The sequence below is a fragment of the Podarcis liolepis genome (assembly GCF_965112155.1).
Source record: "Podarcis liolepis genome assembly, chromosome: Z".
Classification (NCBI taxonomy): domain Eukaryota; kingdom Metazoa; phylum Chordata; class Lepidosauria; order Squamata; family Lacertidae; genus Podarcis; species Podarcis liolepis.
The window spans coordinates 49,154,972-49,171,194 of NC_139570.1; the positions used below are offsets into that span (position 1 = coordinate 49,154,972).

Consider the following 16,223-nt stretch of genomic DNA (forward strand, 5'->3'; position numbering starts at 1 on the left):
TTTGTGCAGGTGGCAGGCGGTTGTCCCTGTCACTGAAAATGAGCAGCCAGAGGCCCTGTGTGAGTCCTGGAACCCCTTAGGCGTGTGGTAGAAAAGGGTGGACTTCAATCCTCACCCAAGGAAGCTGAGGAGTCAATTAACTCCCTGTGCTTGGGGTCTGTGAATATCCCACATCCCCTTGAAGGCACCATGCAAATGCATGAGTTTGTGCTGAGTGCAGAATGCAACATTCCAAAATGAAAAGCTTTCATTTAGGGAAAAGTGGCAGTGGAAGTGAGGCCTTATTCACTCCATCTGCCCTTCTTCCATATAAATATTAAGTTTAAAGTCAAAACTTTGAACAGGCAGCCCCCCCCATCTCCGCCAGTTTACTTTAAAGAAAATAGGAGTAAACCAAATAGGATTTTAATTTTTAATTTTAGTGCACAATTCCAAAGCCCACACCTCCCAACGTGTGAAGTTCAAGGGCAGCCAGCTCCCCTCCCTCATTCCAGGCAAACTGAAGAATTTCCGGCGAGGCGAGGCTGAGGCTGGACTCTTCCTCCTCCAGTGTCAGTTCATTGTGTGATCAGCCCGGGGTGCAAGAGAGCCCTGTCTGTTTATGGCAGAGAGAGAGAGAGAGAGAGAGAGGGAGAGAAGGGAAACAAAGGGTTAATTCAGGTGTGCTTGTCTTGCAACCTGCATCTGGTTAGTGTGAGGCAGCAAACTTGTGAGAGTCAGAAAGTGACTCAGCAGTTCCATCACGCAGCGCAAAACCTCCAGATTAAAAACCTGGCAAACCAAAGGCTTATACCACCTAACAGACTTCTACAAAAATAACAAACCCCTATCAACACAAGAAAAACAGGACAAACTAGGGGACACCCAAATGCCCTGGCTAACACACCACCAATTACATGCCCTCTTAGACTTCCGGTCTACTGCGGAGGCTAATGGCGGTGTGCTCCATGTCATCTGAATAAAGAGATGACACGGTCCCAGCAAAGTAGGGTTTGAGGGTGCCACCAGGGCTCGGCGCACCCTCAAACACCTCCTCCTAACAACAAAGGGACAAGGCAAAGCAATGGTATCTGCAATCCAAAATCCCACAAACCGCCCCAGACATAATAAATAAAAAATGGGAGGATGAGATAGGCTATGAGATTACCACCCAAAGGACTAGAATGTGGTCTAAACCTCCCTTTAAATCCGTATCAGCAAACGCAGTCTTTCATGGACGGGAGCTTCTGTAGTTGACCAGCATGTCGGTTGCCGGGCGGAGGTGGAGCCTGTTCTGGTGGCAAGTCACCAGGGCCACGCGTTGGTCACAGCTGGCGCGCTTCTTGTCCTGGGCAGCCAAGTTGCACTCCGCGAAGTCAATGAGGAGCTCCACCTGCTCGTGCAGAGAGAGGGACTTGTACCTCCTCTGTGCCAGGAAGCAAATCGCCTCCACAAAAGCGTGCAAGTCCATCCCTGGAAGGAAAAGGAAAAAGAAGGCGTCAGAAATCTCCCAAGGCTTTCATTCTGCACTGTCTTGGTTTATATCGCTTATTGGGGGTTTACAGATAAAAATAACAACAGCTAAAAACATAGGGGAAATGATTAAAAATCAATTAACCTATGATAGAATATCTATATATGAGATATTAATAAAAATAGGACAGCGCTACAGAAAATCAGTTGCTTGGGAACTATGCGAGGGGAGAGGCCGGTGCTTGGGACCTGTTTGCTGGGTTTGGCCACCGTGCGAACAGGATGCTGCACTAAACGGCCTGATCCAGGAGGGCTCTTATATTCCAAGTTATTTTTGCATAATAACTGAATGCTCCCCCACTGCCAGCTTGGCACTCTCAGCACACACACACACACACACACACACACACACACACACACACGGCGCCTGTGAATTATTCGTAAAACAATGGGGGGGAAGCACCACAGGTGCACCTTGCCGACAAAAAGGCACCACCCAGGTGGTTTGTGCAATTAGAAGCACCCCTGTATTTCTGTTTCTTGGGAGAGCATGGAGGTGGGAATGGGGAAAGAGGGGTATTTACCTACCCCCCCATCCCAACTCACTCTTAATTTGCATTCCCAGCTCCTTGGACTGAAAACTTATTCATGGATGTTAAAATAAAGCCCATCCATTACATTTTTTAATAAAACCTGGCAATTAAATCGGCACAAGAGACACAAAATGGAGCATTTAAAGGCTTCCTGTTGTTAACGTTCATCGGGTAACACATATTAAAAACCTGACGGGGAACAGAAAAGAAAGGGGGGGGGTGGAGGGAGAGAGAAGCCCCTTGCAAAATAAATTTTCCAAATGTGGGTTTTTCATTTTGGCTCTTCGTGCGTGTCCCCCTTTTATGGGCCCTCAGTGTGATACTGTTCAAGGCTTGTCTTCCTACGGAGCAAGGATATAATTGAAATGGAAATACTTTATTGCCACTTGTACAACTTGTATACAGTGAGATTACACGAGCTCCCCCCACTCAGCTCTCTTAGTCTTAATTCCCCTCGTTTGCTGACGCACACCCACCAAACCCGAAAGTCAGTTGCCCTGTTGTTATCTTTTCATTCAGCAGCCTAACAGCCCAGGGATAGAAGCTGTTCTTTACCCTGTTGGTGCGACTAATCATGCTTCTATATCTTCTGCCTGATGGCAGGAGATCAAGAAAGTGCCGGCCAGGGTGTGAATCGTCCCTGAGAATTTTCCTCACTCTCCTGAGGCAACGTTCTTCTGCTATTTCATCCCGCGGATTAAGGGGACAGCCCATAATATCTTGTGCTGTATTCACCACCCTCTGTAGGCACTTCCTATCAGGTGATGTCAAACTGGCGTACCACACCGTGAAGCGGTATGAAAAGGCAATTTCTATTATGGACCGGTAGAAGGAGATCATCAGATGTTGATTGACATCGCTCTTACGCAATACTCTGAGGAGATGGAGCCTCTGTTGGGCTTTCTTAACCACCTGGGTTGTATTGATTTTCCAAGTAAGGTCTTCACTGAGATAAACTCCTAGGAATTTAAAGGAAGAGACTCTCTCCACACAGCCCTCCCCGATGTACAGCAAGCATTTGGGCTGCAAATGACAACCTACCTGTGGCCCCCACTTCCCTTGCCTCATGCCTGACAATTCCACCTGCATTGCCAGAGAAGAACACAGGAAGAGCCTGCGGCTTCAGGCCACCGGCCCTGTCACCAGCCAACGAGATGCCTGTGGGAAATCCGCAAGCAGGATCTTCCAGGATCCTCGCCCCTTGTGAGCTTTCCAGCAACTGGTATTCAGAAGCATTTACTGCCTCCAAGCGGGAAGGCAGAGCACAGCCAACATGGCCAGGAGCCATCGCTAGCCCTCTCCTTCTCTGTGAATTTGTCCAATCCTCTTTTAAAGGCATCCATGTTGGTGGCCATCACCGCCTCCATGGTGGAAGCCAGCCCCATAGTTTTAATGGCACACAGTACAATGAAAGTACCGTATTTTTCACTCTATAACACGCACCCGACCATAACACGCACATAGTTTTTAGAGGAGGAAAATCCGTATGCATGCCACCCGTAGGCATTTCCTCCATAACACGCACAGACATTTCCCCTTACTTTCTAGGAGGAAAAAAGTGAGTGTTATGGTGCAAAAAATACGGTACTTCAACTGGTAGAAGGAAATGTGCCAGAGCACTATTATTATTATTATTAGTTTCATCTCTACCCTTTCACCCACCTCAAATTGCTTTGGAAGTGGCTTATAGCCAGGACAATTTGTGGACCAGATGTATTTTGTGTGACTCAAGAGTAAACATTCGGATTTCAGAGGAGGAGGACGACGAGGGGAGGGAAGAAAGAGAGGAACTCTTGCTACCTTGAATGCAACACTAAATAAATATTTTCCTCGTCACCCGTCCCAGTCAGCAAAAAAAAAAGAGAGAAGGCAACAACATATGATGCCAATAAACATACTGCACACACAAAAATCTGTACTAGCAATACTCCACAAACAACAGATTCTGCTTATCCACAGAAAAATTTAGGATGGAAAAAGGGGAAAGGAAAATAAAACCTCTCACCAAGCGCTAATCCCGAATTAACAATAGGCCAGATGGCAATGCTTGCTTGTAGAAATAAACGTAGGGGGGAAATTAAGCTTCCACTTGCACTGGTTGCCCATCAATTCCACTAGTTACTAAAGAAATTCAGAAGTTGGGCATTTCCTCTAAACCAGGGGTTGGCAACCCAAGGCCCAGGGGCCGGATGGGGCCCAATCGCCTTCTCAATCCGGCCCACAAACAGTCCAGGAATCAGCGTGTTTTTACATGAGTAGAATGTGTCCTTTTATTTAAAATGCATCTCTGGGTTATTTGTGGGGCATAGGAATTTGTTCATGTTGGTTTTTTCCAAAATATAGTCCAGCCCCCCACAAGGTCTGAGGGATGGTGGACTGACCCACGGCTGAAAAAGGTTGCTGACCCCTGCTCTAAACCTTTTGCAGCAACAATTTCACTACTGCCATCAGGATACGGATCCTGCCTCAGCCAAATTTCAGCTTTGGGGGAGGGGATTTGGAAGGGTGGGGAGTTGATGGTGAGGAGCCTGAGTCCCTAAAGTGAAACCTATTATGGACACTAACCCTCAGCAGGCCTCCATTTCAGCAGCCAATATAAAATTGCAGGGGTTGGACTAGATGACACTTGGGATTCCTTCCACCTCTACAATTCTAGGATTCCCTCTTACTGACTTTGGGTCTACAATACTTTGATAGGGAGGCCTCCTGCATTAATTCAGTGAATTTTTAACCCAATAAAAAAAGTGTTCTCTTCTTCTTTGCTAATACAAGCCCTTGAGACCTTCTACAAAGAGCCCTGCTGCATCAGACCAAAGGAGAAAGGCCTTCTACTGAGTCAGACCCCAAACCTATTTAGCTCAGTCTTGTCTACACTTGGCTGGCAGCAGTTCCCCAGGGCTTCAGATCAGGGGGGCAATTCTCCCAACCCTGCCTATTTTGGAAAGTGCTTTGTCTGCCCCTCGTTTGTCCATTCGTCTGTCCTTCTGCTCTCTATGGGTTCGGACTCCTCTCGAGACGTCATCACTAAATTGAGCATGAGAATTCCCAAGGTAGGGGCAATAGCCTTCATAAATATTTGGATGCTGGGTACCATTCTGAATCAAGGTGGCAGACAAAACACGTGAATTTGAAATGACTTCACCCATCTCTGGGCACAGTTTTGGCCACCTCTCAAGACATCATCACTACACATAGCACCACAGTGCCTGAGGCAGGGCTGTCAATCCTCATTGACATTTGGATGCTGGTCACCATTTTGAATCAAGATGGTGGACCAAAACATGGCTTTCGTATGACTTTGAGAGCCAGTGTGGTGTCGTGGTTAAGAGCGGTGGACTCGTAATCTGGTGAACCAGGTTCGCTTCCCTGCTCCTCCACATGCAGCTGCTGGGTGACCTTGGGCCAGTCACACTTCTCTGAAGTCTCTCAGCCCCACTCACCTCACAGAGTGTTTGTTGTGGGGGAGGAAGGGAAAGGAGAATGTTAGCCGCTTTGAGACTCCTTTGGGTAGTGATAAAGCGGGATATCAAATCCAAACTCTTCTTCTTCTTTGCCTGATTTTGGGCATGACTGGTCCAAACTCATGAATTACACTATCAATCACAATAATTGTTTGGTTTCTACAAATTCCCAGGCAGTGCCAGGCATTCCCTACTATATAATAAATGCCCACCAACTGGCCATAGGAAATGCATGGTTTCCTATTTTCCCTTCAGTCCTGCTACCTTGTGAGTTCTCCCCTGCATTCGTTAACTATAAATCTAGCCCTGTAACTTGTAAACTTTTCCAGGTTTAGACTTCAGAGAGCCTCACTGCAACATTCTTAATAGCCCTTATGTCTTAGGTATTAATTATTCATCCCTCCGCCCATGAAAGCAAGGACAACTGGGGATGTGTGTGGAATCAATTTTCCTCTTCCCTCCCTGCCCCTTTCCCCTTGTATGCTATGCTTATTTTTAGACTGTAAGCCTGCCAAGGCTGCCTTGCTTTTGATTGTATGCAAACTGCTCTTGGGAAGCTTCTTTGGCTGAAGAGGTGCAGGGTACAAACGCTCCCCGTACCGTATTTTTCGCTCCATAGGGCACACCGGACCATAGGGCGCACCTACTTTTGGGAGGCGGAAAACAAGAAGAACTTATTCTGAACCCCAGAAGCCAGAACAGCAAGAGGGATCTGGCTTCTGGGATACCGTGTGGCTGTTCTGGCTTCTGGGAAGAGGCGCCAAGCCTCTTCGGGGCAGCGGGATGAAGGTTCCCCCTGCCCGAAGAGGCTGCGCAGGGCTAAAGCAGAAGCCAGGACAGGCGCGTCGCTGAAGGGGCGCTGCGCCTTCTCTCTCTGCGCAGAGAGGGAGAAGGCGCAGCGCCCTTCAGCAAAGCTGGAGAAGGAACAGAAGGAGACCCTTCTGTGCCTCCTCCGGCTTCGCTGGAAAGGCGCGTCGCTGCGAAGCGGGAGAAGGAACAGAAGGAGACCCTTCACAGGAGAGGTGCCTCGCAGAGAGGGAGAAGGCGCAGCGCCCTTCAGCGAAGCTGGAGAAGGAACAGAAGGAGTCCCTTCTGTTCCTCCTCCGGCTTCGCTGGAAAGGCGCGTCGCTGAAGGGGCGCTGCGCCTTCTCTCTCTCTCTCTCTCTCTCTGCTCAGCGCCTCTCCTTCGCAGGAGAGGTGCTGCGCAGAGAGGGAGAAGGCGCAGCGCCCTTCAGCAAAGCTGGAGAAGGAACAGAAGGAGACCCTTCTGTGCCTCCTCCGGCTTCGCATGACAGGCGCGTCGCTGCGAAGCGGGAGAAGGAACAGAAGGAGACCCTTCTGCTCCTCCTCCGGCTTCCAGGTCAGGCGCGTCGCTGAAGGGGCGCTGTGCCTTCTCTCTCTCCACGCAGCGCCTCTCCTTCACAGTCCCTTCTGTTCCTCCTCCGGCTTCGCATGATACGCGCCTCGCCGCGAAGCCGAGGATCCTGCATTCGCTCCATAGGACGCACACACATTTCCCCTTCATTTTTGGAGGGGAAAAAGTGCGTCCTATAGAGCGAAAAATACGGTAAATACATATATCCACATGCACTACCCTGTCCTACCCCCACCCCAAAGGTCTGCACCCAGAATTATGCAAGAGGGCTTACCTGCATCTCGCTGATCAGCAGTGATGCCGTACCGCTTCTTGGTGATGTCAATGTACAGGATGTCTGCGGAAGCCATGCTGAAGTCACTATTGCTTATCTTGCTGTTCCTGGTGTCAGGAAAAGAGAACTATGAGGGAATCATCTGGGGGGTGGGAGAGCAAACTCCCAATGGCACCATGAACTAAAACAGCTTTCTCGAGGCAAAAGATAGAGGCGCTATGAGTTTTGCCTCCTTTGGCAACCTTTTTTTTTTTTTAATCTTTATGTTCTTGTCATGGGTATAGCCAGAGGGGGCAGTGCCCCTCCCCAGATAATAATAATAATAATAATAATGATGATGATGATGATGATGATGGGGGCTTTTGGTACTGGTCTCCCTCACCTTTATTTCTTATTTCCCACTTGATTATTATTATTATTATTATTTTTTAAAAAGACAAGCCCCAGGTTCAAATCTCATCTCAGGCCCAGCTGAGTATATGGTATACTGATACTCTCTCTGCCTCAGCCCCACATAAGGTTACCAGATGTCTCCGTTTCCCGGATTTACAAATCAGTCCCCATACAAAATCCATTGAAGTTGAAAATTGTCCCCGGATTCATTGGGGGGGGGGGGGGAAATCTGGTAACCTTACATACAGTGGCTGGCATTTGAGGCAGACTGCCCTTGAAAGCGGAGGTTCCATCTAGCCATCGTAGCGAAAGAGAAAGGTAGTTTTAGCTAAGGAAGATCTGCTCAAGTCAATTCCTGATGTCTCCAACAGGGAAAGATGATATACATGCACAGCAGTACTGGTCCCCAACCATCGCAATAAAGAGTTGATTTGATTTAAATAAACGACTCTTTATTGATGGTACAAGTTTTTAAATTAGATCCGAAAGCAAGTTGGGGGGCAGTGAGTGTCAATCTGGAGAGGGCTTTACTGATTAATGTGACACATTAATGCTTTACTGATCTGTGACACACCGACGTAAGAACGTAAGAACCTATGATGGGCCTGTTGGGTCAGCCCATGGCCCATCAAGTCCAGAATCCTGTTCTCACAGTGACAAAGCAGAGGCCCATTATGGGAAACCCACAAGAAGGACCCTGCAGAGCAGAACCACTGTGGCTGGTAAGCCATTCACAGCATTATCCTCCTCCATTAAACTGCTCAACTCTTTTAAAGTATGGTTACCAGATATTTTTCAATGAATCCGGGGACACTTTTTAAAAACTTTTTTTTTGAAGCTGAGTAGCAACAGGGAGTCAGTAGTGGGGATGGTGAGGCAAAAGACCCTGGGCCCAAGCACACATGAATTTTGTATAAAGGCGCAAAGCCCTTTCGCATGCTGTGAAACATAAATGCGCAGTTTTTAAAAAACTGGGCGACGCTTGCCCGCAACTCCTCAGCTTCCCCCAATCAGTCAAAACAAAGGGGGCAGGGGATCTGTACCGCCGGACGTCCCCGGTTCCCCTTCAGTAGTGGCTGACAAGACACATCATATGGGGACTTCCGGCGAGGCAAAATGGTGGGTGCCACGGCAGCAAGCAGCTCCTGAAGCCAGCCAGAGACAACTGCGCTACCAGGCTGGCTCCGGGCTGCTGAGGCTGCCGCTGCCACGTTTCCTGGGAACAGATTTGCAAATCCGGGGACATTCCAGGGACGGAATTTGTCCGGGGATAGATTTGGAAATCCGGGGACCTTTGGTAACCCTATTTTAAAGTCACCTAGGTCAGCAGCCATTGCTCCTGCAGGAGTGAGTTCCATGTGCTGCGTAAGGAAGTGCTTTCATTTAACTGACCACGACTGGGTTGGTCCAGTGGGAACAGGGTGCAGGTCTTGGTGGCTGGCCAGCCATTCCCTCTGTTCTTAGTGGACCATGTTATTTATGACGGATTCAAACTGCTAAACATCAGAGAGAACTTCCTGACAGAAGGAGCTGTTGTGACTGTGGAACGGACCCCCTTGGAATGGGAGTGGGCTCTCCTCCCTTGGAAGCTTTTGAACAGAGTCTGGGCAGCCATCCATCAAGGATTCTTCAGGTGAGATTCCTGCATTGCAGGGGGCTGGACTAGATTACCGCTGAGGGTACCTTCCAACTCTACAATTATCTCTGATCTTAAGGGGAACCACATCCAGGCATTTCAAACAGTGAGTTACCTTTGGAAAATTATTCCGGAAGATCTCCCTCACCTTATAAACATCCGGAAGCCCGTGGGTCCCAATTTTGTCGTCCCCTTCACGCCCAGGAAACGGATGAACAAAGCTGCGATCCGGTCGACCAGCCGCAGATAGTCAAATTCCTTTGCGTACTTCGGATACACCTCCCTCAGGCAAATGGAAGGGAACTTGGCTTCTGAGGTCTTGCTGTCACCCAGCTCTGGGTTTTCCATGGACCCTTCCTCAAGCAAATCATTCTCCCTCTCCCATTCAGCCTCCGAAGCCTCAGCTCTGCAGGGCAAACAGAAAGACAAAGATTGCATCAATGCATCTTCATTGCTTCCCACCTCGCAGCTGCCACTGCCATGATCCCATCCGAGAAGCGACCATATCCATCCATTAACACCCTTGCCGGCGTTCAGTACCGTAAAAACTCATTTTCAAGGGCTTAGGAGAGAAACTGGGTGCAAACATTTGCTCACGCTTTAGCAGAAAGCACTTCATGCAATAGAAAAAGGGTGGTGGTGGCGGCGGCAAGAAACCTTCAGTTCAGCCATTGCTAAGGCCCTTGGGGAAAAAACAACACACCTGAGATCATCTATCAGGCCTTCCAGCTATCTGTGGCATGTTTGTGGTCAAGATTCCTGCTGTTTGGCTTACGCCAGTGTAGGCCTGCACAAATGCAGGCCCAGCCAATGGAGCACCGGGAAGGCTCAAATGGCAGAGCATCTGCTTTCCATGTTTTTATTTAGTCATTTGTTTATTAAATTTATTAGCTGGATACCTAAAGGGTTTCCAAACAATTGGGGAAAATAAATATGCACAACTACCATTATACTTTTGTTGCTGGCATCCGTCTGTCTCAAGCAACAATGGAATGTGCCTCCAGAGGTGATGTCAAATTGATGCACTGAAGTGACGTCTCTGGGGTACAAGCCTGGCCAGTGTTTATAAATATTTTGATAATGCTTTATGGAAACTAACACAATACTCTCCAGAATTAGCTGTATTACAGTGTCTGCCATCCTTTTTTTTTTTAATTAAAGATTTTCTTGTTTTACAGAAGTATGTGTAATGTTTCTCGTATTTTGTCCATGTAATATTTTTACAAATCAGTTTCATTTGTTGAGACATTAAGAAGAAAAGGGGTGGAGGGGGGGAGATGGGTGGGGTCGGGTGGCGATGTTTCTATTTTGCATAATGTGTGTAGGGTTTGGTGTCAGCGTTACTCGTGCCGGTTCTCTGCTGTTCACTTGTGTTCCTTTGGTGGTGAGAGAGGTTGGGGTTGGCCTAGGGTGTGGTTGTTTGTTTGTGACTGGCTTTGGTGATCTTTGTTTTCGTGTGTGATTGGGGTGGGTGGGTGTTTTGGATCAGGTTAGCCATATTGATTTATATGCTGTTGGTGGATTATTGTCACTGTCTTGTTGGGCTGTGTATGTGATAAAGGGGAGCCATACAGAAGAAGAAGACGGGGTAAAGGCGTCTTCTTCTATTTGTCCCCGTGTCAGTTTCAGTTTATTGGTTAATTTTTCTAGTAGGGCTGCTTCCCATACTATTTGGTACCATTGGTCCATGCTTTACTCCTAACAGGTCCTTCCAGTGTCTGGTTATGGTGTTTCTAGCTGCTGAAAGTAGGTGGGTTATGAGTTCTTTGTGGTGTAAGTGGGCATTGTTGTCTTGGAAGATGTTAGTAAGGCCAATTCTGGGGTGATGTCTAATACTTGCTTAGTTATTTTACATATTTCTTGTATGGCTGTTGTCCAGAATAGTTGCATTTTGGGGCACTCCTACCACATGTGGAGGTATGCGAGTGTCTGCCATCCTTGACCAATTGGCCACACTGGCTGGGGGGGGTGGAAGTTAAGAGTGCAACAAACATCTGGAGGGAACCACAGCTGGGTACTGCTGCTTTATGGAATAGGCCCCTCCTCACTGAATATGTACAAAAGGGAAGGAAACGCCATGTCAGCAGACTAGGGTAGGGGAGAGGTCTTCACTTGCAGCACCAACCACAAGGCAGGTAGAGATTTTATTTAGCTTTTCCCTAAAATTTATATACCAGTAGATGGCAACTCCCCACCCAAAATAAAACCCTCAAAGCAGTTTACAAAAAAAGAAGAAAACAATAAAAATATAAATAAAATATAATCAGTAAAAACAGCTATTTAAAATGTCAAATAATTAAAATCAATGATAAGCTGAAAACATATTAAAACACACATAAACACTCTACATGTCTGAATAGGCTTGCCTAAACAAAAGCACTTTAAGTAGGTTCCAGAAAGAGTACAGTGAAGGCGTCTGCTCGATATCAATAGGCAGGGAGTTCCAAAGGGCGATGGCACCAACATAATAAAATGTGGATTTCTTACAAATGCAGATCGACTATTCTTTGGCACCTGTAATAGTGCCATTCCTGCAGATGGCAGCGGACAAGTGGGTGCCTGTGAGGTAAGGCGATCTCGTAAGTAAACTGGTCCCAAGTTGTTAAGGTCTTTATATACTAATATTTCTGTGGTTTTAAGTTGTTTAAAGCTGTTATTAATTAATTGTTGTCACTCGCCTTGGGTGAAGGCTGGGTAATAAACTGCCGTAGCTGTAATAATATTAATAATAATGGCAACAGCTTAAACCTGACCCAGTAGCAAATGGGCAGCCAGTGCAGAATGTCTAGGCACAGGTGTTAAATGCTGACAAGGCCTCGCTCCTGCAGCATTCTGCCTTAACTGAAGCCCCCGGATAAAGGGAAGTCCCACATAGAACGCATTGCAGCAGTCCAGCCTCAAAGCAACCAAGATGGAGCCACAATGTTCACTTCTTCCTTCCTCCCCAATGCCTCGTGTGTTTGTCGTGAGCAGGGCACTTGTATTTCACTTTTTTGGGGGGGTTTGTTCCGTCTCACAGCTGCCTGACTATTCAGGTGCTGAGGCTGAACCAGGGAGGGAGCCTGAGCCAATTCGCTTTGGCAAGCACAGGGCCACTCGCTGCATCACTTCAGGTGTTTTCTGGGCGCAGCTCATTACGCGAAGCCTGCATAACCAAGGAGGTCAGGCCTGGACGCCCACGCAAATCCATAAAGCCAGATTTTAATTGGGATGTTCACAATTCTTAAAGGGGGGGGGGGTATGTTTAAATTCTCTGCTTAAAAACTACACATGTGGATCCCCCTCCCTTTCCTCAACTGTTAGGTAAAATAGATCCCACCTGAAAAGTCCTGTTACATTTCCTCCTCAATCTTGTGGCATTTAGGAGCCACTGAGTCATGTTGGTGACATTCTTCCCAAGGGATCCCAGGTACCAACATAACTCTCATTAAAAAAACAACAAAAAACCTGTTCAGTGTGGCTCTGAGACAGAAGATAGACAGAAAAAACCAACCTCCTAATTTCCATTTGACCCAGACATTGTCGTTTAACCAGTGCTATCAGTGTTCACAGAGCTTTTACAGTACTGTGGAGTTTACTTAAAAGTGAAATTTGGAGGCTTAGCTCTTCAGCAGTAAAACATTTAAGCTGGGATAGCTCAGTCAGCGGAGTATGAGATTCTTAATCTCAGTCATGGGTTCGAGCCCCACACTGGGCAAAATATTCCTACATAGCAGGGGGTTGGACTAGATGACCCTCATGGTCCCCTTCCAACTCCGCAATTCTATCAGAGTGATTTTGAGGGAGGACAAATGGGCTTCAGGGAGATGGCGGAGACAGCAAGGCCCCGTCCACAAGCTTCCCTGGGACCAGCCATTGTTGGCCTTACCCTACATAATGATTACGTTACCTATAATTACATTATATTGCTTTATTTTATTTTTTTATTAATTTTTTATTCAGTTTTCTTTTTCACTCATTACATACACCCCATGTCCATAACATTTTCTATTCATTCTTTCTTCCCTCCCCTCCTGGGCTTCCCCCAACTTCCGCTTCTGGTTCGTTTCTCCGTTTGACCACCTTGCTACCTCCTAAAGAAAAGATACTAATAACACACCTATACAATAACATCTAACCTAAAAACATAAAAATGAAAATAAGTACACCATATTATTTCTCTATCATCTACACATTTTCTAATACTAATGATGTGAATGTTTATTTAAATCCTGCCATCAAGTCTATAGCCTTTCCTTGTTTCTGCAGATATAATATAAATGGCTCCCATTCTTTTTCAAAGTCACTGCTGTCTTTTTCTCATAATCCGCCTGTCATTTTTGGTGCCTCAAGCACTTTATGGTTTAAATTAAAGCTATATATATATTGGGAAATACTGCTTTATTTTAAACCATAAACACCTGAGGCACTGAAGTACATGAAAGAAAGACCCCCCTCAAAAATATATTGACAGCTCCCTGCCCTCAGGTGTCAGCAAACTGATATTGGACAGGGAAGAGAGGGGTAGTAGGATACAGGTACAGCAACACATGGCTTGAAAATACGTGCACCTATAGAACTGTACACTGAATAAAATTAACAAGGGATATTCCCTTTGAATACGCCAGCATGTTTTAAAGTTTTGCAAAAGACTTCAGTCAGCCTATTACCTATGACTCTCATCACAACATTTTTATTTATTTTTTTGCTTTGTACATTTTCTGTTTCTGCTGGAGGCATCATATACCGTGGTGCTGTTTTTATTTAATTTTTCCCCCATAGTGGAATTATTTAGTATTTATGCAGTTGAGACTGGGACAGCCAAGGAGAACAAGGGGTGAACACATCTGGGCGCCATTTCATGCAAGGCTGGGTGTGACGGACAGCGGAGCTAGACTGCAGGGGTCAACAAACTTTTTCAGCAGGGGGCTGGTCCACTGTCCCTCTGACCTTGGGGGGGGGACTTTATTTTTTGGGGGGGGGAATGAACGAATTCCTATGCCCCACAAATAACCCAGAGATGCATTTTAAATAAAACCACAGATTCTACTCATGTAAAAACACGCTGATTCCCGGACTGTCCGCAGGCCGGATTTAGAAGGTGATTGGGCCGGATTCGGCCCCTGGGCCTTAGGTTGCCTACCCATGAGTTAGAGCCTCCCCTTAAAATTCCACCAGAGGGCTGGAACCTCTCTTTGATTGGCTACAAAGTCAGCCAACCACAGAATGGGGAGGAGCAGCACTTTGGGAGGGAGAATAAAAGGAGCCGGTTCTGAGAGAGTTAGATAGGGCTAAGGTTCAGGTGAGAACTGGACCATAAAGAAGGCTGATCGCCGAAGGATTGATGCTTTTGAATGATGGTGCTGGAGGAGACTCTTGAGAGTCCCATGGACTGCATGAAGATCAAACCTATCCATCTTTAAGGAAATCAGCTCTGAGTGCTCACTGGAAGGACAGATCCTGAAGCTGAGGCTCCAGTACTTTGGCCACCTCATGAGAAGAGACTCCCTGGAAGACTCCCTGGAAAAGACCCTGATGTTGGGAAAGATGGAGGGCACAAGGAGAAGGGGACGACAGAGGACGAGATGGTGGGACAGTGTTCTCGAAGCTACCAGCATGAGTTTGACCAAACTACGGGAGGCAGTGGAAGACAGGAGGGCCTGGCGTGCTCTGGTCCGTGGGGTCACGAAGAGTCAGACACGACTAAACAACTGAACAACAACAACAAAAGGTTCAGGTTAAGAGAAAGGGCTTCATTTGAGATGTTAAGACAGGAGAGATAGGGAGGAGGATAGGATTTGACTGAAGGAGACCTGGTTCCAAGTTCAGTTAAACATCCATGCTGAGGAGACAATCCATAGCAAGAGGACAGAATCTTTCAGAAGAACTTTATGAGGGCAAGAGCTGTTAGACAGCAGTATGGACAACCTCAGAAGATGGTGGGCTCTCCTTCCTTGGAGGTTTTTAAGCAGAGGTTGAACAGCCATCTGCTGGGAAATTTTCAGCTGTAAATAGTGCATTTCAGGGGGTTGGAATGGGTGATCCTTGGGGTCTATTATTATTGTTTCCTGATACTATTTTGCTGTGTCTGCTGAACACTCATTTTTTACCATATGCTGCTTTTGGGAGTTCCAGCTGAAAACCTCTCTCCAAACTGAGTGAGCAGGCAGTAAACTGGCAAATGCAGTTCAATGCAAATTCCATGCTGGGAACCATTAGGAAAGGAACTGAAAATAATAAAACTGCCAATATACCAGTCTATGGTGTGGCTGCATTTGGAATACTCTGTACATTCATCTCACAAAGGATGCTGTAGAGCTGGAAGACCAAAACGGCTAAGGGGATGGAGCCCCATGAGGGCTTCTTAGCTGAGAGAGAAGGCAAGCAAGAGGCAACATGACAGAAGCTTATTTTAAAAATATATGCATGGCATGGAGAAGGTAGAGAGGGGAAGGATTTTCTCCCTCTCTCACAATGCTAGAACTTGTGGTCGTCCAATGAAGTCGAATGTTGGAAGACACAGGGCGGACAAAAAGAAAACACTTTTTCATGCAGCATGTGGTTAAGCTGTGGAACTTCCTCTCACAGCAGGCAGAGATGTCCACCAACTTGGATGGCTTTGAAAGAGGACTAGGCAAATTCATGGAGGAGGAGAGGGCTACTAGCTACAATCCTTCTGAATACCAGTTGCTGGAAACCACAGGAGGAGAGTGTGCTCTTGTGCTCTGCTCCTGCTTGTGGGTTTTCCACTGGTGCATCTGGGATTGGCCACTGTGGGAACAGGATGCTGGTGTCAGGTGTGCGTGCAGGAGCCAGGCCCTGTGACCAATAGGACTTTGCAGATCTGGGGCCTTCCTAAGTTTGTTCTGAAGAGGCACAGGTGAGGCTGATTGGTAACTCACAGCACCTGGTGGCAAGAGCTGGGAAGGGATATAAGGTCAGCATTTCCCTTTGGCTCTTTGCCACAGCAACACGTTCCTTGCCTTGCTGCGTTTGACTCCTTGCTTCTTGATCCTCGGACCCCTGACTTTGTGACTCCTTGCTTCTTGATCCTCGGACC

At 47.0% G+C, this 16,223-nt stretch overlaps 1 protein-coding gene across 1 annotated transcript in view; it reads right to left on the reverse strand.

Moving 5' to 3' along the window:
- Nucleotides 1–398: 398 nt before the first annotated feature.
- TTLL11 (tubulin tyrosine ligase like 11) overlaps nucleotides 399–16,223 on the reverse strand; it is a 68,244-nt gene continuing 52,419 nt past the window's right edge. Inside the window, exons 7-10 of the mRNA XM_083485923.1 lie at nucleotides 9,333–9,590; nucleotides 7,156–7,262; nucleotides 1,177–1,452; nucleotides 399–591 (exon numbers count right to left, since the gene is read on the reverse strand). Coding sequence (XP_083342049.1) covers nucleotides 1,211–1,452; nucleotides 7,156–7,262; nucleotides 9,333–9,590 — 607 coding nt within the window. The 3' untranslated portion in view covers nucleotides 399–591; nucleotides 1,177–1,210. The remainder of the gene's footprint in view (nucleotides 592–1,176; nucleotides 1,453–7,155; nucleotides 7,263–9,332; nucleotides 9,591–16,223) is intronic.